This window comes from Ceratotherium simum, chromosome 1, assembly GCF_057802395.1.
Source record: "Ceratotherium simum simum isolate JZ-2026a chromosome 1, ASM5780239v1, whole genome shotgun sequence".
Lineage (NCBI taxonomy): Eukaryota > Metazoa > Chordata > Mammalia > Perissodactyla > Rhinocerotidae > Ceratotherium > Ceratotherium simum.
In genome coordinates, this window is record NC_141900.1 from 12,584,773 (window position 1) to 12,610,568 (window position 25,796).

The 25,796-nt window shown below is 43.2% G+C and overlaps 1 protein-coding gene across 3 annotated transcripts in view; it reads left to right on the forward strand.

The window, feature by feature from the left end:
• Window positions 1–25,796, forward strand: part of GLI3 (GLI family zinc finger 3) — a 273,446-nt gene that overhangs the window by 91,790 nt on the left and 155,860 nt on the right. For all 3 annotated transcript variants that reach the window (XM_087434410.1, XM_004441463.3, XM_087434519.1), the window contains exon 3: window positions 4,707–4,949. In XM_087434410.1, coding sequence (XP_087290536.1) covers window positions 4,707–4,949 — 243 coding nt within the window. The remainder of the gene's footprint in view (window positions 1–4,706; window positions 4,950–25,796) is intronic.

The window sequence follows — 25,796 nt, forward strand, 5'->3', positions numbered from 1 at the left end:
TATTCCGAAATACCAGAAATAGGACGTAAGCTCTGATCAGGGAGACTGCGAGCACAATTACCTTCTTTTCAAATCCTTCTGTGACACTGCGGGAGGAAAAAGGACTTTGAAACTTGAAAGGAAAGAGCTTGCTTTCAACCTCAAAAGCTAGGAGGAAAGGGCTCTGAAATTTGCTCAGAATTCCCAATTCACCATTAGCCTGTTTCTTCCTTTAGCCTCAAGGCATTCTCCGCTTTTTGAAAAGATGTTAAGAAATTCAGTCACAATAGAGAGCCTAGTTTTGAACATGTTTCACTCGGTCCATTGAGGTCTGGGCTCCAGCCTTTGTGTGGGGTGAATTGAGCTGAGCGGCTAGCTGGTTGGAGAGAGGTGAATGAGGAGTCGCTGTGCAGTCGCAAATTCTGGCAGAGAAAGAAGCTCCCCCTTCCTTCATTTTACAATGTGCATTCCTGTAGGACCCTGCTAGTGGTGATATGTGGAGTTGAGCCTGTTCTTAAGTCAATACAGAGTACTTGGTTTATAGCAACTCTCGTTAAGTTTGTCTTGTAATTGAAGCTGCTGTTGACCTTGCTTGGAGACCATTTGTAAAACCGTTTATTTAGCATAAACTGAAATAATAAACCCTCCTTCTCTCTGGCTGATTGTGATAGGGTGACATTAGTTTGATTTAATGATTAGCCGCCTGACCCTTCTGCTGGAGAGAGCGGCTTGAATAGAGAGTTCACTGGGAAGCACTCAGAAAGAATACTAATGAGCTTGTTAAATTTAGCATGGCTCCAACCACTTTTAATTCCTCTAATGGGAACAGCACTGCCTGGGAGAGGGAGAGGAGGCAGGGAGACACCGAGAATGTTCCTAGAGGGTCTGCACAGCTAGAGAAAGCCCACCAAGAGAAGTTTGCAGAAAGTAGCTAGCCAGAGCCTGGGGACTGAGTTGTAAGTATTGTCTGTTCTCTTGCACTCTGTGTCTTCTGCGTCTTGGGGGCAGAGGGGAGTAATGGTTAAAATGGGATCTAAGGGAACAGTTTAAAATCGATGTTCATTGAAAAAAGGTGAACACCATACACTGTGGGCTCCTAAACAGCTAATTTTGTTAGAGTGATAGGAGATGTTCCTAGTTAGTGATGCATTGCAAGGTTTTATTTTTTATATTGGAAGAATCGTCTGAAACTTTTATCGCAAGTCCTAGGCGAGAAAGCACTTGTTTCTTTGGTTGCAATGACAAATTGTACAGCAGTTTGTGAGCAAATGTGCAAGTGTTTGTTCAAGTCCTTCTTCAGGCAACACAATTACTTTCTTTAAACCTCTCATGTAAACGGTCTAAGCAGTGTTTGCAGTGAAGCAACTTTGGAGTGTTCAGAGTTTATGGCACTAAGACTGTCCGGCTCGATGTCAGTTTGCTTTTGGATGAGTTTGGAAAATCTGGGACAGTTTCTCAAATGTGATGCTTGGGCAGCTCTCCATTTGGGGGTAGGAATTCATTAACTTCCACTTGAGCATGGATATACAGAAGGAAGGAGGTACAAAGTGTGATCAGGATGACAGTATTGAAAGTAATTTTTTCCTGCAACTTTTTCGTGAATTGCATGTTTCGGTTTGCCCCTCGAGCTTTCAGCTGTTAAAACGAGAAGCATGAACAGTTGCCTTGTGTTTGGCTATTACAGTCCATTGGCAGATGCTTCTGGAGCAGTGGGCTGTTTGCTTACATTTTTGCAGCAGACTTCTGCTTGTTGCCATGGTGGACGGTATGTTTCTGTCAATAATTTGGCCTGGCGTAGCCTGTCTGCACTGACTCTCAAACTTTATTGAACAACTCGGCTCAACTGAACAAGATGAGACAGCTTTCGTCTTTTGGCTGGCTGAAGTGGTTGCTAAATTTATAAGAGCAGGCAGGAATATGGCTTGGAAAGTTTTCCCTTCACTGTAGAGTGTGCTTTCAATCCCCGTGGCTGTTTGTATTCTGGAGCGTGTGGACTGTCAAGTTCTCATCCGAATGCCCATCAAAAGCAACTCAGGACACGAGGTACACTTCATGAAATAGTTGTCTCTTGGAAATTTTTGGAGAGGCAGTGTAGGTAACAATGTGGTAGCATCCACTATTGTAACAGTCTCCTGATGAAAGTTTCCACGTTAAAAAAATTCTTGCCTGCATTTAACTTTACGAACGGAATGAGTTAATTTTTTCTGTATTAAATATTCGCACTTTGCTTATCTCTTGTTATGACTTTAATATTCACAGAGGTTGGGTTAACGCTCATTAAGGAAATAATTTAATAAAAAAATTACAAAGAAAATAAAAAAAGGTTAGTACTTAAAAAAAAAAAGAAAATGGTTTGCTAAAAAAACACCCCCATTTCCACTCACCGGTCAAACCACTACTTCCTTCTCCCAGGAGGTCGGGGGGAGGCAGGAGGACTCTGGCCAGACCATGCCAATTATTCAATTATTCTCGAAGTTGGATTCAAATGTGCGTCATAAAGGCGTGGCTTCTAAGAAACTCACTCTATTACAGGGATGCAGTTTTAAGAGAAGAAAAGTTAATTTCTTCTAGGAAGATTAAGTCAAGGGAATCCTGTTTTAAACCTGGAACAGATTAGTCCAGCTTGGTTATTCATCTTTCCCAGAGAATGCTAATTAGGTGTCACAGCCCCTCTTGGTAAGGGCTTTCTGGCTTTCCACATGAAGGTCCCTTCTACAGAATTTGTACCTCAGCTCTGCAAGTTCACTTCAGGTTGAAATTTGAAATAAAGGCGCAAATTAGTGGAAAGTATGACTTTGGCCATTTGTAGGTTATAGGAATTTTTATAAAACCAACTAAGAGTTTTAGTGTTTTTGACACCCTTTTGCTAGTACATAGTTGCAAACCCTTATTCTATAGCCTGTAACTTGACTGCCGATGAAGTACAGGGGTGGATTGGTACCTGAAAGTATTCGTCAGAAGGAAAAATAAAAATGTAGGATTTCTTTTTTGTAGTTTGTTTTTAAATTAGCAAAAGCATGGTTTGAATTGCTTTTATAAAGATCAATGTGTGAAATGTGGGATTACACCATTTTTTTTCTTTTTTTAGTAGTTACTTGATAGATTAAACTTAGAATTTATCCCATAATTATTAGGTTTGGGGGTGAGGAGCTGCACAAACCAATGCTAAAATAATGTTTCACGGTAACCTTGTAGTAGTCAGCAAATTCACTGCAAAGATCAAAACATACCTCATTGTCTGTTCTGTTTTGCAAGTCATTTGCTAGGCTGAAAAAAATACCTTGCTTATTTCTTCAAATCCCAGACATAGGCAGAAGAACGAAAGTTGCTACTGGCTTTAGGTCGTTCAAGTCATTAGTCAACACAAAACAGGAGTCTTACTTTAGTTTGTATTTTCACACTCGTCTGTGTTTATAATTATACTTTCTTCTGAATTTGTGCAAAGAGCTATGAAACTGCTAAAGCACACTTTTTCTGTTTTTTAGGGGCTCTCAGCCAGACATATCTGCTTTATGGAATACTTTGAAGATAAGTTTGTATGTTGGGATAAGATGTGCTCAGAATGTGTCCATCTAAAATGTACAACAATATTATTATTTCTGCCCAAATGTAGGGTTGTTTTTTTGAAGATCAGGAATGGGAAACACTTTTCAAATTAGATGTGTAAGCTTTGTTTCCATCAGCACTTACCTGCCAGCACACAGTCTATTGAATGCAGAGCTTGTCTGGGCGTATGCATTGAGAGTGTGGGTATGAATCCAACAGATGAATTGGTCCACTTGTTGTGGGTTCAGATTGCCAGTTTGGTTTAATTTTATGCATCGGTTCTTTGATCTGCTATTATAGAAAAGTCATCCAGTCACATTTGCAGAGAACCATGGTGGAGAGATGGAAAGTTCTTACAGATCAAAGGGAACAGAAGTATTAGGGAACTGGAATATCAGATACATGTGGAATTTCGTCAAGCTGTTTCTTACACGTCTGATGAAGTGTCCGGACCTCACCAGAGCACAGACATACGTCAGCATAACTGATGCCTTCCTCAGTCACACGTGGACTTCAGTCTCACTCCATACTCCTCTGAGTCCTCAGCTCTGTCGTATGGGCTGAAGCAGGAAATGTCTTGCAAGGGCACTGTAGGTTTCCATGATTGGCACCTTTATCCCTTGGAACCAATGGATTTTCTCTTTCATTTCTGGCTCTGTTGGGCCTCTCTCATTGGGTTACAGATCTGACTTAAAAAACCCAAAACATGAAAACTTTGGGATCCCTTTCATCCTCTGAGGAACAGAGGCCCCTTGCCCCCTGGATCACCCAGAGGCCTGGCTTCCTCAGACAGGCAAGGGAAGCTGGACATCCACAGCCTTAGGCTGGCAAAACTTCCAGCTCCACGTGGGACCTGCAGGGATATTGGCAAGACCCTGATGAAAAGCCTCAGTGGCAGATACAGCTGTAAGCTGGTGATGATAATTTGCTGACCCCCTACATCTCAATTTAATAGGCTCATTTCCTGCTCCTCGTCATCCTTTGATTTGTATTTTGGACCCTCCTTCATAAGCAGTTTTGTCTGGAGAGTATCCCATCATGGTGTAGCTTTCTAAGTTGCCAAGAATGAAAAATGGGCTTCTTTTTGGGAGGAGGGTCAGAGAGGGAGACCTAATTGATTACTGTTTTTAATTGCTCCTTAAAGTGGCTGACAGAGCCTTTCATTTTCCTTCTTTCTTTAGAGGATGAAAGTCCTGGACAGACCTATCACAGAGAGAGAAGAAACGCAGTCACTATGCAGCCACAGAATGTCCAGGGGCTCGGCAAGATCAGTGAGGAGCCTTCAACATCTAGTGACGAGAGGGCCTCGCTGATCAAGAAGGAGATCCATGGGTCCTTGCCACACCTGGCCGAGCCCTCCGTACCATACCGTGGGGCCGTGTTCGCCATGGACCCCAGGAACGGTTACATGGAGCCTCACTACCGTAAGTGGTTCCTGCCCCGTGGCACTTATTCCAGGAGCCACGGGAAGGCTGTGTGTGTGTGTGTGTGTGTGTGTGTGTGCGCTTTATGAATTGTTTGGCTTTATTAATGTTTGGCATTAATTTATACAAATGTTTAACTTACTGTCCACTTTTCTTCTTACTCCTCCTCTGTCCTGTCCATTCTTCTTTTTAGGGAGAGCCGTTTTCTTACATCTCAAAGCGATTTCAGGCCTCGGTGGGGCGGCCTTCAGGAAGGTGTCCATCTGTGGCTGATCCACATGGACCTTTCCTGGGAACTAGAACCAATTTGCTCCATCCAAGTAGATGCCAAGGGAAAACTGGTTAGTGGGGAGTTAAGTGGGCGGCGTTAGCAGAAGTCTTTCACAGCAGCGAGTCCCATTTTAAATGATTTTTTGCTTAATTGTTAGGAAGGAACAAACCTCTTTTAACGAATCAGTGCTAAATTCCTCAATATGAAAGATTTTTCTGCATGCTCTCCTTTCTTCCTTAACCAGCATACCGGAAACATCACAAGCTCCTTCTCTAGCACTAATAAAGTTTAACAAATTAACTAGGACCCTGAACACAGATATACGACGGTTTCCTCCGAAGGCAGAATATAAAGAAAAATATATAACGGTTGACTTTATTTCTGGCCTGTTTCTAGTTAAAAACTATAATTTGGTTGTGGGCTAATGAAGTGCATATTGAGGTGCCAAAGCTTGCAGCTCTTGATTGCAGATTTATCACCTTGCCAGGATACAGACTTGCCATTTAACCTCCCCAGTTCCAATTCCAGATGATCCATTGAGCCCCAGAGAGGGGACTGGTTTGTGTTTCCCTTTTTCCACATCATTCAGAAATTTTAGTGTTTTAAGGCAAAAGGTCATTAGCCAGATGACTGATTAGTGAGGACAGCTGATTAGTGCATGTTTTTTTGCTCAAGAAAGTGCCCAGGATAAAAGCTAATTTCATCCCTTCATTAGTTGGCTTGCAGCAGAGGGGAATGTTCCCTCATCAGGGTGCAGATCAAAGAGCCTCGAACAACCTCAAGTCTCAGCAACTGCTTTTTCCCCCCGACCAGATTATATTGTTGATAAAGATAGAAGATACGTTATTTTTTTAAGGAGAGAGAGTTTTGTTCAAGTGGTCAGAAACATGGAGGAAAAGGCTTTCTGGATTCTTCAAAGCTTTTAAAAAAGGCTACAACTTCTCTGTTTAAAAAGTGCTGATCAGTCCTGTTGCTGTGGTTGTTTTTATAGACACAGACATAAGGAGGTGTTGTGTGCATGTTTCTTTCCTTCCCTTGTTAGGGTTTATTTTGTTTTATTTTATTTCTGTTTTCTTTTAGGAATGAGAGTTTAAAATAGTCTTGGTAGCAGTTTTCTCTGTGCACATTCCTAAATTTTCTACACGGTATTTTTATTTATGGGTCTCTGTTAGATATCATCCATGCAGAAAATGTGAAAGAATCTATATACTTTCTATGTATGTTAATATTTCCGGATAGTATGCCTACTTTTTTAAAAGAATCCAGTCTAGATTATTAGCCACAAGCACCTGCATTGTTTTCGTCTTTGTGTGAACACAAACTTTTCCTGTCTCATATTTATGATTTGTTTTTTATTCCAGATGCCCACTAATTAGTGAGGTATTTAATTGGTCAGGACAGCTGACGAGTACTTCTGTTTTGGCTGGCGGAAGTAGGCAGATGACCGTTAACTTTCTCTCTGTGCCATTCAGCTTGCAGCTTGCTCTTGGTCTGTTTGTTCCAACGGTTTGCCCATTGAATCCTCTCCCCGTCATTATAAGCGGGGGCTGGACTCTCGGCACACCTGGGACCCTTGTCACCTGTCGGCGGTCTGCGTGTGCGCCCCACCACCTGGGCCTCCCATGGAGTATTAACTAGCTCTGGGCACTGGAAAGCTCTTAGTTGGACTTGGAACTGTTTGTTTTCACTCTCTTTAGAGGACGTAGCACCGATAGGTTGGGTATTCTTCAGATTTTCCTACTGTATTATTTTAAATCACTGTTAAAATTGCATGATTTATAAGCTTTGTAAGTTGTCTGTAACCAAATGGCAAATGGTATTTTGACCCACCATTCCAACGTACTTCCTAACTTGGTCACAAATAAATGATATCATTACATATATAATAGGAACAGGGAGTCTGAGAGATTACACAGATTGACTCAGGACTCGGGATTTGGGTTCAAGTTTCAGCTTTGCCACGTACTGGCTATGTGACCTTGGGCAAGTGGACTGACCCTCTGAGAATCATTTCCGAATTGTTGAATAGGGGTGATAATAAGACTGCCTGCCCCATGGTGTTCTCGTGAGAATTAAGTGAGACAGTGCAAATAAAGCATTCAGTAAAATCTCTGGTTCATGGCGAGTGCCTCAAAATTATTGTGGTAGTTGTTCTCCTCTGCCTCACCTTCTCCTCCTCCTTCTTCTCCTCCACCTCCTCCTTCTTCTTCTCTTCCCTCCTCCTTCTCCTCCTTACCATCATCATCTGAATGTGGCGAGTTCACTCTTCAAACCAAGTTATTTTTGTTGGTGTTGCAGTTGTGTTTCATTCAGCGTAGACCGGCTTTTCTCTGCCACCTGCTCGCCTGCCTCTCTGAGGTCAGCATCTTCTGTAAACACAGATTAGAGAGTGAGATTGTAAACCTTAGGACGAGGGTTGGTTGGTCAGGACTGTGCGCTGTGGCCTTCTGAACATAATCCTTTCTCACTGAACCTTACTTGATTGACTATAATTTTTTCCTAGTTTGTAAGTAAAGACATTGTGAGCATTTAAATGAGTTTGAGAAGTTTTACTATTTTAAATTCTTGGCAGAAAGTGTTTTATGTAACAAATATAAACTTAATACATTTGGAAAAATAAAAGGTACAGTGTTATTCATATTAAATAATTTAAAGATGTCCTAAACTAAGCCTTAAAGAGTCAGATAGGATATGACTTTACTTTTTCTAGAACCCTGTTGGATTATTTAATATTTACCAGCATAAAGAGTATTTTTTAGGTACTTTATAATAAGATGATCTACCTTACATGGATTTAATTATCCAGGTAAAGCTAATGACTGATGTGATACGGAAGTTGATACATCTAAGAATTTTTTAGCATACGAGAAAAGTACCCTCTTTCTAAAATGAGACATAAAAGTTTGGTCACGTTTCTTGACCTTGCCTCGGTCCTGCAGCACTGTCAGTAACACACATTCATGGCAGACCTTCAGTAGCTCAAAGTTCAGAAACATCTCTTGAGGCCATTCCCTTTTCCTTTGAGTCGTTTGCCAGCCCTGCCAGGCTGCTGGAGAGAGAAGACTCCTCTAATCGAGTGTAGCTGGGTGTGTGAACACTCACAGTAATGCCTTCGTTTCTCTGTGGTTGGAAAATGTAGACTTTCCAAGATGCCTAATTTCTGCTTCTGTATATGCTAACTTTGTATTTCTAAAGTGTGGGCAGGCTTCCTGTAAGACCGGAAAAGGGAAAATCGTTTTTTTCCCCTCAGAAGTACATCTGTAAAATTTTTATTGCACAAGACTTTATTATTCTTGGGTATGCAATGTTGCATCTTCACAAATTGCAGTTAGGCAGGGCTCAAAGTATTTTAGGTTTTGTGGGTTTGACTTAGAAAAAAGAAAAGAAGAAAGAAATCCGGGGATAGGGCACTTCAAACATTCGCAACAGATGTTTGGAATAAAATGCTCACAGGGGGCACTGGGTGGTGTTCGCTCGTGAAGGGTAGCCATGGATGGGCTGTATATCAAGGCAAGAAAGTAGTCATTCAAGCTGCATGGCGAGGACATAGTGTGGTGCTGACAGGCTCGCTGCTACAGGATCACTCGCGCTTTATAACTGGGGAGAGCGTGCGAAGGGCTGGATTTGAGGGACCTGACCTGCTTGTACTGGAGTCAGGATAAGGACCCTCATCTCCTGCCCAAAGATTTCTCAGCAGTTTTATTCTGCCCCTGCTCCATCTGTAGCCAGGTATTTCAAACCACCATCACCTCCTACTTTCGCTGACTGCCGTGCATTTATTCTTTTATAAACTTGCAAAAGCAGGTGACATAATAGTTAAAGCATTCCTGTACCCCGGCCGACACTTAACTTTTATTCTCTTCCCTGTTACAGAAAACATGTGTTTCATTGTCTTCTGTCTTACTGTGAAGAGTTAACTTTTCTAAGTGTCCCTGCAGGGGTCTTTGTGGGCAGTTGCTTGGATTCCCTAGTCATGTCATCTAGGGCCCCTGCTGGTTTTGTTAAAAGGGGTAGAAAGATGCCTCCTTTTCTAAGATTTCAGGTCTCTTTTACAGTTTTATAGTTGTGTAAGGACTGCCTTCCTTCTGCCCCCAATGGCTCCCAAGCAGTAATCCCTCATGGAAAATATGATTGATTCCTCCGTGCAAATGCTTTGATTGAAAACATACCACTGGTATTCTTCCTTATGTTTCCCAGCTCAGATGACAGAACTATTAGTTGCTAATTAGCAAAACCTGAAGAATTCGCTTAAAGAAAAGAAACTGAATTTTTAATTGGCTTGCATTTATTTTCTGTGGAAAGCTGATGTGCTGAGCCCACTTGCATTTTTGTGTGCTACAAAAAAAAAGTAAGACTTTTTTTCTACCTGTCTGTCTTTATATTAGGTGACTTTCCACACTCCTTAGAAATACATCTTCTAAAGTGAGTGGAAGAGAAGATGTGTGTTTTACATATTTAATAGGTGCACCTGCTCACATTCGTCTTACTACTGGAGTGTCATCTGGAGACTGTGGGAGACAAAAATGCCTACAAGGCACAAATGAACAGTTTGGTATTGACCAAACTGCAAAAGCGGTGACAGTTCCCTGAGCACACAGCTCCATTCTCATCCAGGCTGTCTTACCTCTTTGGAGGGCTGTTGATGAGCCAATCAAGAGTCTTCTGTTTTTTTTGTTTTTCCTTGAAAATTAGATTGTTTAACCAGAAAGACTGATGTTGGGTCATACTCTGGGGGCTTTGCTAGGTGTCTTGCTTCCTCAGCTGTTAGTCTTGAATTGTAGGGGGAACTGGAGCTGGGGACATGCAAGCATGTCTATGAACCTTTGCAAAACTGTTATTTGTGAGCTTAGGGATAGCTCCCTGCTTATTCTTGTCTTTCTTTTAGAAATTCCATATAACGACCCAAGCTTTCTTTCAATAACCCGGACGTGATGTTTTAAGACTAGAAACAGTGAGCCACTTCCATAGATTTTCGAAGAGCTACATTGCAAGGTAACTCTGCAGAAAGTGGTAGAAGTTTAGGGATAGTTCTTAGGGTTCCAGATTCAACTCTTCCCACTGAATCATGACTACTCTTGTACCTGACATGACTGTGACTGTACACAGCGGTCTTGGGAGATGGTGAGTGAAACTGGAAACCTATGGTGAGAAAAGCACTGTGGCATTTGGAAAAATTAGTTATTGATTTATCCATTGAATTTTGGGGATATATTTATTAGAGGGGACAAGGGAGAAGCTTGAAGCCTACCTAGGAGAGGAATAGAAAGAAAAGGCTAAGGGAGACCGTGTTCTAGAGAAAATGAGTTGGCTGGTTGGTGCTGTGGCCCAGTCCTCCCTCCCACTGCTGCCCAGCACAGTCCTGCCCGCAGGCAAGTCACACTCCTTAGGCCGCTGCTCAGGAGTGGCCCTGCCCTGGTCACTCTGCTCATACTGTCGTTCCCCCGGGAATAGCTTTTTGCTTTTCTCCTCACCTTCAAGTCCTACTTATTCTTCAATCTAAAGACTACTTCCTTTGAAAGTCTTACGTTCCATCTTACAAGGATATTTTCCTACCCTGAACACGTGTAATTCTTACTTTTAAACACATCTCAGCTACGACCTTGTGTTGTCCGTATACGTTGGCCTAATCCCCTTTAAAATATTGTGATAGTCCAGGGGCAGTGCTTAGCTCTTATGTCCACAAGCATTCCTAGGCAGCACAGGGAAGGCTCATTAATGCCACTGTAGGGCAGAGAAGGAGTGAGCCATTTGGTTGCTAGACCTCAGTCACACCAGAGGTGAAGTTTGTCCAGAGACTGTCAATCAGAGACGGCTTCCAGGCGATCTGAAGAGACTAAAGCTTCTGCTTCCATTTTACAGTTTAGTTAAGTCATGCAACATCTGATCCAAACTTAGTTACCCAGTCTTTTCTGAAAGCAGGCAAGGTTTAAAGTATTTATGACACATTTATACATTATAAATTGTACATTTTTAAAATATTAACAATATTTGCTTCCGCATACATACAGCACATTCAAAACTGCTAGGATTCTCATACGAGGTGGATTGTGGTTCTTGGGAATAAGTTGGCAGCTTAATCACAGACTTGGATACTGTGAGATTAGTGCAGGAGATCCACCTCTCTTGCATGTTTTGACATCCATTTAAAATTGAATGGATGTCAAAGGTAGGTATTTTTCCTGCAGTTAAGGTGAGCATGTTATTTGTTTCCCCTTTTCCAAATTTCAGTGATTTGTCTTATCTTCGGAAACCTCTAGGCAATTCATGATTTCAGTAACATCTTTCCAACTTGTTAGTGTGCAAGTATGCGTGTAATCCATGTTAACGGGAGCGTCCATCGACAGATTGATTAAGGATGATGAATCCAATTGTTTAAATATTCCATATAATTATTTTCCTTTTCTCATTTGGCACCCACTCAACACAAGTGGCAGTTTTTTTAGTTGCTTAGAGTTTCTTCTCCTCCCTACCTTCCCTCCTTCCTTCCATCTTCCTTTCTTCTTCCTTCCTCCTTCCCTTTCATCCTTCCTTCCTTCCTAGAGTAAAACATGAGAAACACAGCAACTCCTGCCATTTCACAGCCACTGCTAACAGCTTTCGTCCCGTTTTCTAACAGAGGCAGCATTATCCTTGGCCCTCCACCTTTTTCCTGTATAATTGAAGACGCTACCTTTGATGTGTCTTGAAAGCTATGCCTCCCGTCCTGCTTCAGCTTTCTCGATCTGGTACCTAGAAATTTGTGCCGTATCTTCATCCTTCTTAGTGAAAGGCCTGTGTTCTCTCTCTGTGTGCCTCTCACAGTTTAGTTTAGTAGAGGGTAACCGACCTGGCATTTTATTGCTCTGGCCTTCCTTCCTATGTTCTGATGGAGTCTGGATTCATGTAGCACTCTTTGAAAAGTATCCAACCTCCTCAATCCTTTTAGCTTTTACATTTGGGTCTCTCCTAAAATGAATTGTTCTTATCTTCCTAACGTCTTCCCTTCTTTTGGGGGGTCCAGGCTTTTTTTTTTTTAATCTCAGTTTTTGATGAGTTTCTTCCTCTTTAGAACAAAATGAGGAAAGTCCTTGATTCCTTCTGCTGTCTGTGTTTGTTGCTCATCTGTCACTCATTTGTTAGTTGAACATGTTGTGCTTACGGAGTGTCCGCTAAGTGCTAACCAGTGTTGGACAGAATGACGAGGTCACTGCTTGCGTGGAGCTTCGGGCAGGTGGGCCACTGAGACAAGGAGATAAGCCTATGCGAAAAGGCAGCACAAAGGACGTGTCAGAAGAGACAGACGCAGGGTCCTCGGGAGCAGGTAATACGCATACCTGACCCAGACTTGGTGAATCCAGAAGGCTTCTTGGAGAAAGTGACATCTGAACTAATCCCCGTGGTGGGGAAATAGAGAGGCCAAAGGAAAACCTGACAACTGTGAGGACCTGGGAGGACTCTGGTTGGAGGGTGGAGCTTAGGTAAGGGAGGACAGGAGACAGGCTGAAGAGGTGCAAGCCAGCAGGCTTCCTGGGAGCTGCTCCTCTTCTGCCCAAATTCAGGGCGAGCACGAGACATGTTTCATGGCTTTTGCATATTTTAACAGATCTTTGGGGAGCTGCGTTTCCCATCACTAACACAGAGTTTCTTGGTCGCAGAGTTTAACTCGCCTCCTCTTTCGGATTTGCCAGTGAGTGATCGCCGTCCGACAGCGCCTCTCTAGCTGGCTGCTCTTTCAGGAGTACTCAGGGCTGTGCCGCTGCCTCCCCTGAGCAGTGTGTCACAGTCTCCCTTGAAGACCACAGAATCCATTTCTACTTGTTCTCAGACTGCTGAGCTTTTCTGTATTAGATAACCCTGGTAATTACAATATCTTGATATCAAAGTACAAATCCCAAACATGGGGAAATAAATGTGGCTTAATTTCCAATGAATTAAGAGTATTCTATATCAAGAGATGTTTCAACTTCAAAATATAATATTCACAATAAAAAAAATCCTGGAGTTTTATTTTATTAGAAAATTTGGAAATCTCCTAACATCAGTCAAGCTAGAGAAATTGTGCACAGGGCCCATGGTGGGGCTGGGAACAGGGGCCAGAAATAACAAAGTGAAGTTCAGCTGGGAAATCCAGTAGCTCATACTGCTGGGGGAAAATGAGAACAAAGACTTCCAGTGGTGGATAAGCCGGCAATCCGGCCCGGACAGAAAGAGCATGAGGGGAGTCGGTGGGACCCCCGAGGAGGAGATGGTCCTCTCGGTGGGGGGGCTGCCGGGCTAATCAGCGGCCATTGTGCAGGTCAGAGGAAGCCCGCTCTAGGAAGCTGGGTGTTGATGCCTCCATTAGAGGGGCCCCAGATCTGCATCCTGATTGGGCTCGTGACTTGTGAGTGGAATAAAAGGAGGTACTGCTTCCTAGTTTAGAGAGGAGCAGAGAAGTGAGCCTCGGGGGTGCTGGGAAACAGATACCTCCCCTTCTTCCCGGTTGCTTTCCTGGAACCAACTTGCTTTCAAATTCATCGAGATGCCAAATTTCCTCCCCCATCCCTGTTTTTCCACTTTAAGTAAGGAATGTCATTGTCCTCCCCACCCCTAGATCTATGATTCCTTGGATCTCACACTTAGCTTCTGTGATCCCAACTTGGCTTGACAAATATGACAAAGCAGGTAGACTATTTTGATCAAATGTGCAGTTTACTTCTATATTTAATGTATCTGTAGCTGTGGGATGCATTTATATGTATCCTCTTTTATCATTAATGATGTTTTAAACGTAGTTTGTGTCCGTCCCTTTCCACAAACTGATGATATATAGAGACAGGGATGAGCAGCTGGAGGCACCTGAGTGCCTCTGGTGCACCCAGTCCTCCTGGTCACACCCCTGGTGTGACCCGCTTCAATCTTACTCCATTGGGTACATGAGGCATGATATTTATTCTCATTCCAAAAATTCCATGTGTTTTTTGAGAGCCTGCTGTGAGTCAGACACTGTCTAGGTCCTGAGGGGTCACCGTTTGCCAAGAACAATCAGGTCCTTGCACTCGTGGGGCCGACATTCCAGCCAGAGGAGGCACACCCCAGACACCTGGGCACAGGTGGCGACAAGACAGCACAGCTGGTGCTTGGAGTCCACTAAACAGGTGGTGTGCTAGGGAGAGGCTCGGGGTGGAGTAATGTTCCTCAGAGTGGGCGGGCAGAGCAGGGAAGGTCTCGCTGGGAGACATCTTTGCAGCTGAGACCCAAATGAGAAAAAGGAGCCAGCCATGGGAAGATCTATGGGGAGAGCGTTCCACTTCAAGAGTGGAATTTGTGGGTTTGCTGTGGCCATGTCCAGGAGCAGAGAGACGGCTAGTGTGGTGGACCAGCGAGGGAGTGGGGCAGTCGGGGGAGACGAGTTTCGGGGGGTCTTGTGGGCCAATGGAAAGCCAATGGAGGGAATGACATGATTTGATTTTTATTTGAGGCATATCACTCTGGCTGGTGTCTGGGGACTGTCATGAAGGGGCGGAGTGTAGAATTAGGGAAGTGACTCAGCGAGCTTTGCAGTAGCCCAGGTTGGAAATGGTCCCCCTCTCTTAGAATTATAGCCAGCAGAAATTGTGCCCTCTCTCTCTGCCATGTGTTATGCAGCTGACTTGGCTCTTAAATTCATTAAATCCCCACAGAAGCCTTATGAGAGGTCATCATGATTTTCCACATTGACGGATGAGGAAACTGAGGCCCCCTAAGGCTAACTTGTCCATTTTTACATGGTTCGGAGGTGGCCAAACCCAGGTTTGAACCCACATAGTTTGGCTCCAGAGTTCAAATTCTTAACCCATGCCCTGTAACAGCTGAGACTTCAAAGTGGCATCCACATCTGTGCAGAGACCTGGCCAGGTGGGCAGTGGTTTGGGCTCAGCCCCATTAGGGGGAGTTTGGGAACTCTGCCGGAACTGGGTGGTGGTATTGCCAGTGGTGATGGGGCAAGGGCTTGGAGAGCCCTTGGGAGGGCAGGCTGACTGTCACTCAGGTCTCCAGGCACAGATTCTCAGGTCCAGCATGAGGAAGCGCAGGTATGCTCCGTGCTCCCTCTGCAGGTGCTGTGTTCCAGGCCTTGCTACACAGGAGGGAAGGAGAAATTGCTTTCCAACTGATATTCTTTCCAGCAATTGCAAGTTAGCTCTGACTTAATTATGGGGAGGCCTCCCGGTCCTCTCTGGGCCCCTCTGTTTTGAGGGCATAAGTGTGTGGGGGAAAGCCGTGACAGTCACCACAACAGGCCCGCAAGTAGAGCGTTACAGTGCACCAGGCCCTGGGCTAAGGACCCTGTTGCATGATCTCATTTAGTTTTCACACAAACCCGTTTGGCACCTGAATTAGCTGAGACAGCGGGACCTTGCTCACAGTGCTGGTTTGAGTCTGGACTCCACTGCCAAGGGTTTGGGAGCGAGTGAGGGACCCCATGTGCCTTGCTCTCCTACTTATCTTGTTAAACTTTGTCTCCCTACCGTGTCCCTGTTTCCCTCATACCTGCAGTGGCTTTGGGGGCATAGGCTGTCTGTTTGCATCAAAGATTGATTCGTTATCTGAACTCTCGGTTCTGAAGAGCAGCCTGTGTAGGTGACGGGAGCTTTCACATGTCAACAGAAGACTGCAGCATCGGGCCCCACCTACGCCTTGTCTGGGGCCAGCTCCTCCAGCTACACAGAGGCCACTGCGATCCCTCACCTGTCCCTCCGTGTGACACACAGGGCAGCAGACCACCCTGCCCCACCCAGGGGAGACGTGGCAGGGAGAGAGCACCCTGTTATTTATAAGTATACTTGGAATGTTTATACCAGAGAGAGAGAGAGAGAACACAAGGCTTTTTGCACAAAGGCATCTTGGTGTCCCACTAATATGGGCAGTTCCTGGTCTCCTGGCTTTGATGTCTCAGATAAACTGAAAGAATCTTGGGGAGAAACAGTTAAGCATGGTTAAGGGGCTGGAGGAATGATTTATGAGGAAAGATGAAAAGGACTGAATATGAGTAACAGCCAGTGCAGGCTAAAGAGACACATGGCGTCTCAAATAAGGAAATAGATATTAAGGAGGGACAAGACTGAGAAGAAAATGTATGAAGACCATCAGGGAGAAGACCAGTGGGGTCTCTTTCTCTCAGGGACCTGCAGGTAGGACTGCTTGCTTTAAAGACTAAGGTGAGCCGTCAGAGCCCATCTGCATAAAGTTATATTTCAAGAGACAGATCTGACCTGAGATATATCTGGATCTGGTAATAAAATACAAGTTCTAACAAGGCTCCCACTGTCAGGAAAATAAGAAAAGTTAACATTGAGACTTTTAAGAGTGACTGTGATCCCCTGAGACAGTTATAACTAGGACAGTCTAAAAATCATGGAAAATTATTATAAGGCTTTTAGAGAAGGCAGAGGGATGACTTCTTAGATATTTTTGTTGATTCACCAACATTAATTTAGCGCCACACATAGTAGAAATAAAAAGTATGACCCTGGCTCTTGATTTTATATTTTGGGGCGAGACCGCATGAAACAACACATGAAAACAATTAAGTAACATATCAACAAGTATAAAATAGCAGGATGAAAGGCACAACCCGGGTCTAGGGAGGGTGAGTTCTGATTCCAAGGGGGTTTTACGACAGCACTCTGACTCCATGGCAAGTTTAAATCCAGTATGAAATTTCTCCTAATGAACATTTCCCTTCTTCCTTCCAAATATCAAATTTATGGACTCTTAAGAAATTCACATAACACATATGCCGATGCTGCCTTTTCTTTCTGCTTGATCTGTTCCAGCTGCGATTTAACTTTCATGTCTGACTTTTATTAATTTATGAGGAGTTCTGAACTGCAATCTGAAATGCTCCCCAGAATTTTAGACTTTTGGGGGGCAAATTTCACATTAGTTGGTCATGACCCTTGCTAATATTTCAGCCAAGCATGTGAGTTTATTGCTGTCTAATAACCTTTCCAGGGCCCTCCAGTGACATGTGCCTGCATGTGCTGTTGTGGCCCGAGGGCGGTCACAGTTAGGGTCTGTCAGTGCTGATTTCACTATGCCTCCCATCCGATCGATCAAACCTGAGCATCCTCAATGGATCTCCTCTGGCACACGGTTCCTGCCCTTGAAGTCTAATAAGCTCATAAGTAGTAGGTTTTCTGGGCTATTGTAGGTGTGCCCTCTGATTTCAGGTGAAAGTTTCATTTGGCATTTTTGTGTACCATAGAGGCTGCCGCAAATTCTTTTCTCCTTTCTTCCCCATCTTCACAGTAACAAGGAACTGAGTCTAGGGCATGCAACGTTCAGATGCAATTTTCGGTCATTCACACTAGACTTTTCTTAAATATGAGTCCTTTACATGCTTGGTTATTTGAATTTAATATTTCGTATTGGTGGCCACATGTTCTTACTGTCCAGGAGCAGAGGCGCCAGACTGCGGGACCATGGTCCATCCCAGGAGTGACAGAGGCCGGTGGTCAGCCGTGGGGACTGTCTCCCCCACAGAGGAAGAGTCTAGAGACCTCTGCCTTATACATCCTCCTTGGAAGTCTGCTCCAGTAGGATATTCTAAAAACATTCTTTCTTTCTGGTAACAGTGCAGCCTTGTTCCTTTGATGCCAGTCTCTTGCTGTTTAATCTTTAGATTTTCTGAAGTTTCGCTCTCATAATGAGCCACCAGGTGAGCATGACTCTAAGGCATGGATTTTTTGCTGCTGCTTTCTGTCCAGAGTATTAAGACTCCAATTAGAAGCTCTATTAAACAGAGCTTGGTATTAGGGCTGAGACTGGCCCCTCTTCTGAGAAGAGTCGCGATCCTACAGGGTGATGATGTAGTGTTGATGTGTGAGCCCTCCTGTCACGTGGATTCCCGACACGAGTGTGTGGAGGGGACTCAGTGGGGTTAGGAGCAAGGCCTGGCTTCAGACTGGCTCAGAAGCTCTGCAGACTGCATTGTGGGGTTGAGTTTTGCAGTTAATGAACTTGGAGGCATTGGCAGTACTAATGATTATGTGTGTCATATCCTTACTTGTCCTTATTTAGCTAATAATACCTAAGACTAAGGTAAAATATTTATTTCAGAGTACTTGCTTCATTTGAATGCCAGCCTAGTTTTGCAAAGAGCCAAGGTAGAAATAGGAACATTCCAAGTGGAGCTTTGTTTTCTTGTCCCTATATTCTGATGGTGTCAGTAATATGTTTTTAGGGTTTATTCATATTTTTAAATAATTTTATACTTTCAAGTAAATATTTCTAAAAATTCTGCTTCTTTTGGAGATTAATATTGAAGGTGGCGTTTTTGTGTTCTGAAATTGTAGGAGAGGCTTTTGGCACTGGAGGTGGTACTAGTGGGATATGGGGATATGTAAAGAATTAAATTGATAGGGTGGTAGGTGAAGATTCTTCTTGTAGAACTCATTTTATTTTAAACACCTTTTAGGATCTTCTCCTCTTGGCTAAATGCTTTACAAAATCAACCTGTTAATATTGGCTCATCTCTGTCAAGTGATGTCAGGTTTAGTTGAATAATTAGAGCTAATGTTCTAAGGATGCCAAAATCTGAAGCTGTGAGCCTCCAATCCGCTTAGGAGATGTAAAGGGATTTTACTAGGATTCCACCCCAGAGTGGTATTCCAACATGGGAAAGCTGAGTCAGATACCAGCAAAGTTCTCTCCTTGAAACTGATTGTGAAAGCTGAACTTTTTTTTTCATATATGGTGGTGGTTTGATTCCTCCAATACTAGTTTATTTTCCTTAGAAAAGATTCCAAAAGGAACGTTGAAATTCTCTTTATAATTTTATTAAAGTTATATTTATAAGTAGCACATGCTCATTTCAACAAGTCATAAAGTACACAGAGCTAAGGATGGAAAGCTAACGTCACCCCATCCTTCCTGCTCCAACCCAAGTCCCAAGTACGCTTTTCAATATTTCTGTTTTAGTTCTTTTGGTAGACGACCATCACAGCTCCAGAATGTGCTTATACCTTTATTTCTTGACGTATCAACTCTAGATATTTTTCACTCAACACAATTTATTGACTCTTCAATATGAGAATTAACCTAACACTGTGCCCTCCTCTCATTTCAATATTGATATTATGTTATTATTATTATTTGTCTAATGGTTATTTTTATAACTTTAAAGAATATCTTAAACCTCTATTTCTTTGCTTCATCAACTCTTCATAGTAACTTTTGGTTTTCCAGTTCGAAAGACGAGGATAGTAGGTCCCCCCACTCCCCTCCCATCCCCTGGAGCCAAGCGTTGCTCTTACGGCGTCGTGGTTGTTGGTCTCTGTGATCTCGTACAGTCGGCACCACGTCTGCTATGTTTTTGTCCATAGATTGACTTTAAAATTGGAAAGTCAATAAAGCATCTACAGCACTACAGCTATGGAAATTCTCCTCCACATCAGACCAGCAGAATGTTAGAGTCACACTTGCTTCTTTGTGGGTCCAGCATTTGAATCCCTATGTCACCCGACAGTGATGTGTCTGGCATTAAGAACAAATGGTTTGGGGCCGGCCCAGTGGTGCAGCGGGTAAGTGCGCATGCTCCGCTGCAACAGCCTGGAGTTCACAGGTTCGGATCCCAGATGCGCACTGACGCACCACTTGTCAAGCCATGCTGTGGCGGCGTCCCATATAAAGTAGAAGACGATGGGCACGGATGTTAGCCCAGGGCCAATCTTCCTCGGCAAAAAGAGGAGGATTGGCATTGGATGTTAGCTCAGGGCTGATCTTCCTCACAAAAAAACAAAAGAGCAGATGGTTTATCTATTCTTACCCTCTCTTAATTGCTTACATATCTACTGTAGTGCTGCTTTGTAGTTGCTTTTCCTCTACTCGTTGCCTTTTTTTTTTTGCAGGGAAAGATTTGCCCTGAGCTAACATCTGTTGCCAATCTTCCTCTTTGTTTTTTTTTCCCTCCCCAAAGCCCGAGTGCGTGGTTATATATCCTAATTGTAAGTCCTTCTAGTTCTTCTACGTGAGCCGCTGCCACAGCATGGCAACTGACAGATGGGTGGTGTGGTTCCGAGACTGGGAAGCAAACCTGGGCCACCAGTGCGGTGAGAGTGCCAGACTTGAACCACCAGGCCATCAGGGCTGGCTCTACCATTTGCTTTTATAATATCCTACATTTTCTCCCCCACCCCAGCCATATCTTCTGTACTTAAGGGAGCCCCCAGCTTTCCTGGGCGCTTCATTCTCCCAAGCAATCTGGACCAGGTGTCTTGGGACATCCCTTCCTGATCATCTGGATTGGATCCACTGTTTCCTGGGTCTTATGACTTTGTCATTCTTAGTTTATTTCCTTATTTTACTGGAGTACGTCAAGTAACTTCCCAACAACAGAGGAGGTACACTTTCTGAGTTCTTACCTGTGTGAAGTACCTTTATTCTGCCCTTGCTTTTGTTTGAGAGTTTAGCTAGAATTCTAACTTAAAAAACCTGTTAACATCCAAGATTGTAGATGAGAAATCTGATGCCTGTTTGATGTGTATGCCTTTGTAGGTGGCTTAGTTTTCCTCTCTGGAAACTTTTGGGGTCTTTTTACCCTTAGTGGTCTAAAAGCATGTCCCTAGTTGTAGGTATTTTAAATTTAATTTCATTTTTGTTCATTCTGCTTATCCCTTGATGGACCATTCCAATCTGAAGATGCATTCTTTATCTCTGGGATAATTGACATTCTATTACATCTTGAATCATTTTACCACCCTGTTTGTTCTTTCTGAGACTCTGCTGAGTTGAATGTTAGACCTCCTGAGTTGTTTCTCTGTGTCTCTAATCTTTTCTCTCAGATTCTCCATCTGTTTGCTTTTGGTTCTGTGTTCTGGGAAATTTCCTTGAATTCATTTTCAGTGCTTTTATTGATATTTTAATTTCAGCAATCATATTTTTAAGAGCTTATTAAAAAATTCTTTTCTGCTTTCCTTTTCTTAGCATTTTGCTCTTGCCTTTCGCATGTAATACTTTCCCAAAACCCTCTAGAAGTTTCCTCCAGGGTTAGTTTTTCTGTTTATTTTGGTCATTCTCATTTATGTCCTTCCTTCTTCTCATAAGCCTAATATACTAGGTGTCCATTCATGTTAAAACTGGGGGGAAGGAAGCTCTCCCAGTTTCCTCTGCTTAGGTTTACATAAGGAGGCTTACTTTCTCAGAGCGAGCATCCTGACAGTGCATATCTACTGACAGGATTTCCTTTAGGGAAAGAAAGCAGGGCCCTCTGCGTGCCAGGATGAGGAGGGCTTGATTCTGAGGAGCGGTGAGAACCAGTATTGCTTGGGCACCAATCAAGGGTCACACCAACCTTGTAGGACTGATGCTGGAGATAAGAGCTTGTGTGGCTCTCGTGGTGAGTGTATTTGAGTGAGAGACCTGGGAGAGGGAGAAGCCTCCAAACTTTATGCTGAATTTGCTTTCCCAGGACAGTTCATTCAGTGTTTTGAAGAAGGCATAAAAATGTTGCTCAGCAAAGTGCCAGCTACCCGTGCTGGTATGCTGTGAAGCAGGAGACAGGCCAGGTGTTCAATGTAAAGATCTGCCCAGACAAAGTCGTCTTGAGTGGACTGGCTGCCCCCTCTGTCTTTGCTCCCTTGAAGAACAGTCCAGGCTGCTGCTTTTCTACAGGCCTCAGCTGCAATTCCAGTCTTAGCCACTTTGTATCTTACAGAAATTGGTTGAAATGTCTTGTTCTGATTTATTTATTTATTGTTTTATTTATTTCTTGACTGTACTAAGAGTATGGGCTCTAGGGCCAGACTGCCTGGGTTCAAATCCTGGTTCTATCACTTCTAACAATGTGATCACGGGCAAATTACTTAGCCTTTCTGAGCCTGCGTTTTCTCATCTCTACAATGGGGATAATAGCAGCACCTGCTTCATAGGCCTGTTTTGAGGATTGAATTGTTAATATAAATAAAGCTCTTAGAAGTACGTAGCACAAAGTATGTACTCACTAAATTTTATCATTATTTGTTAGTATTTATATCATTACTACAGCATCTATTTCCATCTTTTTATTTCAGAGGTCTTCAGAGGGATGGGTGAGAAATGTGTTTGCTCAGCCTGCCATCTTGAACTGGAAGTGATAAATTAAATATTTTGCATTTTTGGTATACTGCACAAAGATCTAGAGTCAGTTAAAATTAGGATCCAGTCCCAGCTCTGTCACCTTCTCACAGTGTGAACTCGAGCAAGCGCTTAACTCTGGTTTTCTCATCTTTAAAATGGGGCGGTAATGGCGACCTCTCAGGTGGGAACAGGAACTAAAGGAGAGATTTCACTAAAGCGCCTCCTAGCAGTCGGTTTTCCTTCTGTGAACAGTCCACGCACGGTCACAATTCCTCTCACTCTGATGCCTCGGTTCTCCCTCTAGAGGAAGATTCTCACTCACCCAGAGAGTGTGGCTCAGGGGCTGTCCTCTCACATTCAGGATCTCTTGATGCTATTGAGTCCTTCTTTATAATTTTCTTTAATGTTAGCTTTCAGAAAAATACATTTTACAAACTTGAGAAGCTTGAAAATAATGGAATTTAACCCTAAACTGGGAAAAGCCATACTTGGATAAAAACTGGGCATGATCATTGTGTTGTATTTTATGGAATAATGTACAAAAATTAAATATTATGACTTCCCAAAAGCAACTACCATCCTGGCCAACAAGTCTTTAAAAAGTCTCACTCTTTCCCACTGGAAGGGCTAGTCATTGATTTCCTGAGCAGTTTCCCCTAGTTTATTTTTTTACCCAAGTAGCCTTAAAAAAATAAAGCAACTAGTATGTGGTTCAGTAGAAATTTAAATTATATAGTTCAACTCTGGCTAATGTCATAACAAACTATTAATATGGATGATACCATCAAATTATATCTTAAATTGAGTGCTTATTTACTGTAGACTTGCTGCATAGCAATGTTTTTCTCCTAACATCTGTATTTGTGTTCCTATATATGTGTCTATCTTCACTAGTTTTATTTCTTTTTTGCACATTAATTATATTTTAAGATAATTGGCTAATACACCCTGGTTTTAATTTATTTTTTAACACGGTCCATTTTAATGTCATTGCACTGTTAAAAAATCATTAACTTGGAGAAATCGATAATATTGTATAAACTTATCTTGTTTTTAAATTGGAAAAGTTATTTCCAGCCTGCCCCAAATATTACTAGGGTTTAAAGATTTTAGGTTGGCGCTGTGTTAAACAGACTGTTCCATTGTAGAAACTGGCCGTGTTTAAGAGATGGGCATAGAGAACTGTGGGGACACACGTCTGCTATACGGAAGGCACCACAGTCTGTAAACAGTTTTACACATCAGATCTCATTGGGAAGAGGGAGGTGAGTAGATTTATGAGCTTTGAACACACGCTGCCCACCTCACGTGAAGTAAGTGTCAGTGTGTTCCTTTTTCAGTCATGCATCCCTGAAAAACATGTAATGGGTGGCAGTGTCAGGGAGAAACATCTTTACCGCAGCTTGGACAGAAGAGCTTAAGGCAGTTTGTCTGCTCAGAGCCTGGGAGCAGCGGTCCACGCCTTGCAGCGTCCCACAGGCCCAAGTTGAAAAGGCTCCTTACTAGACAGGCTGCCTGCCATCGAGAGTCATGTCAGAAGTGGGAAGATAGGCTGTGGATCAGAGAACGAGACTGCGTGGTTGGAAGCTGGTGAAAAACTGAAAAGCTGGAAATCCAAACTGAAAGAGGTGGAATAGCCCCACAGTTGGTGAGGCCGAGCTGGGTGCAGGCAGTGTGAGGGGGTGTGGTTGGATCAAGGCTGGGCTCTGGACCGGTCCTCATCAGTGTGTTTTCCTGTGGGGTCCTCACACTTTTGGGCTGGAGGTGGTCCTATAAGCCAGAACCAAGAAGACCACAGCTTCCCAGCTCTTCAGGCTGACCCTTTTCCATTTCTGAATGAATGGATTTTGGAGCTCAGACCAGAACGCAGACCGGAAGGTGACTGTGGGAGCAATAATAGAATTGCTGGTTTATTTCAGGTGAGGTATATACTTTTCTGAAGTTTTTAAATATTGTACAGACAGAATACAAGACTATGATATACTATAAGATAAGGAGGTTATATGACTTCTCACAGAAGAAACATCATGTAGCTGACTTTGTTTCCCTTTTCCCTTTGGCTACCAGGAAACTCAGATTTCAATTTGCTGCTCAGCTATTCTAACTCTATTGGATCTATGGCCTGCATATTTCCTATTTAACTTTCTCTAGGTCTTGACCAACTAGACTGTTCCCTGACCGGATTTTTATTTAGTTAGCATTTTCTACCTTTTCATATGAATTCTTTAATACTGCCTGAAAGCTTTAGTGAAATGAGGCAAAGTATTAAGATAATACCACTCCTAATCAGTCAGTAAGGAGTGTTAGAATTTCACTAGATGTGAGGAAGAGACACATAATGAGTATTATGAAAGCAATATGTGGAGACAGACTTGTGTGACAGCATTAAGTAGGTTGTTGAGAAATCTTGTATTGAATGAATTTGGAAATGGCAGACCTTTTCAGAGAAACACAGATGCCCCCCTTCCTCCCAGTATGAGTGGGAAATGTCAGATACTTCAGCCTCTGAGAAAGGCCCCAGAGGGAACGAGTTCAGGTTTTAAACTTTTCTCACCTGCAGTATCTGTATGTGTGTAATATTTCTCTCGCTTATCTTCTTTTTTTTTAATCCTTCTAAGTTGAATCGGGTTTGGGGACATTTGCTTGTCATCATTCTTTTTTCAAGTCCCAATGTGCAGGGACTTGGTAAGCATGTTTTAATATTTTAGAATTTGTATTCCGCCTGTTAAAAATGAGATTATTAATCAAGTTCCATAGGATCATGCCTGTGTTTTCAAGTTATCACAGACACACAGCTTTGGTATCTTGGCTTCCAGCGCCGTCGAACCCCATTGTACAGCCCCTCCACGTAAACGCGGTCTAGTTCGACTCTCGAAAATAAGAGGCTTGTCTCCTGAGGACGGCTTCGTATTACGGGTGGAGTATAATCCTTAACATTGTTTTTCTTTGCTTTCAAACGGCTGGGGACAGTGAGTCAGGAGTGAGAACTCCCTTTGTTTCATGTCGTGTGCGTGGCAGGGGAAGAATGTAGCAGGGCAGAAAATGAAGAAAGACATAAAAGGATCTTAGCTCAAGGAGGTCAGATCCATCAGAGGCTTAGTGCTGCCTTCAAAGATGCCTGGGACAGGTGGCAGTTCAAGACAATCAGAGCGGCCGCGTCCGCTGCGGCTGAGATAAGGGATTCCTGCAGCAGCCTGCTATCTGGTGCCCGTGAGCTTTGATGTAACTCTGCTAGCAAGACTTTGGGGAGCAGGCGACTGCCTTCCTCCACAATAGGCTGCTGTTGTTCAGTCTTTTAAGGTCTCATTACAGTGCTCCTTGAGGATTAATCCTCTTTAAGGTTTACATGGGGTGGTTTTGTCCAGAGGCCCAGCCAGGGACTACGGTGCCACCTGTACAAGGAACCGTGGCGGCCCCTTCCTTTCCCTCTTCCCCCTCCAGCTTGTGGTTGTTAAACTGCAAACCTTCATTCAGCACCCTTTCCTTCCCTGTTGGTGATGGCTGGGTTTTTGTCCTGCTCC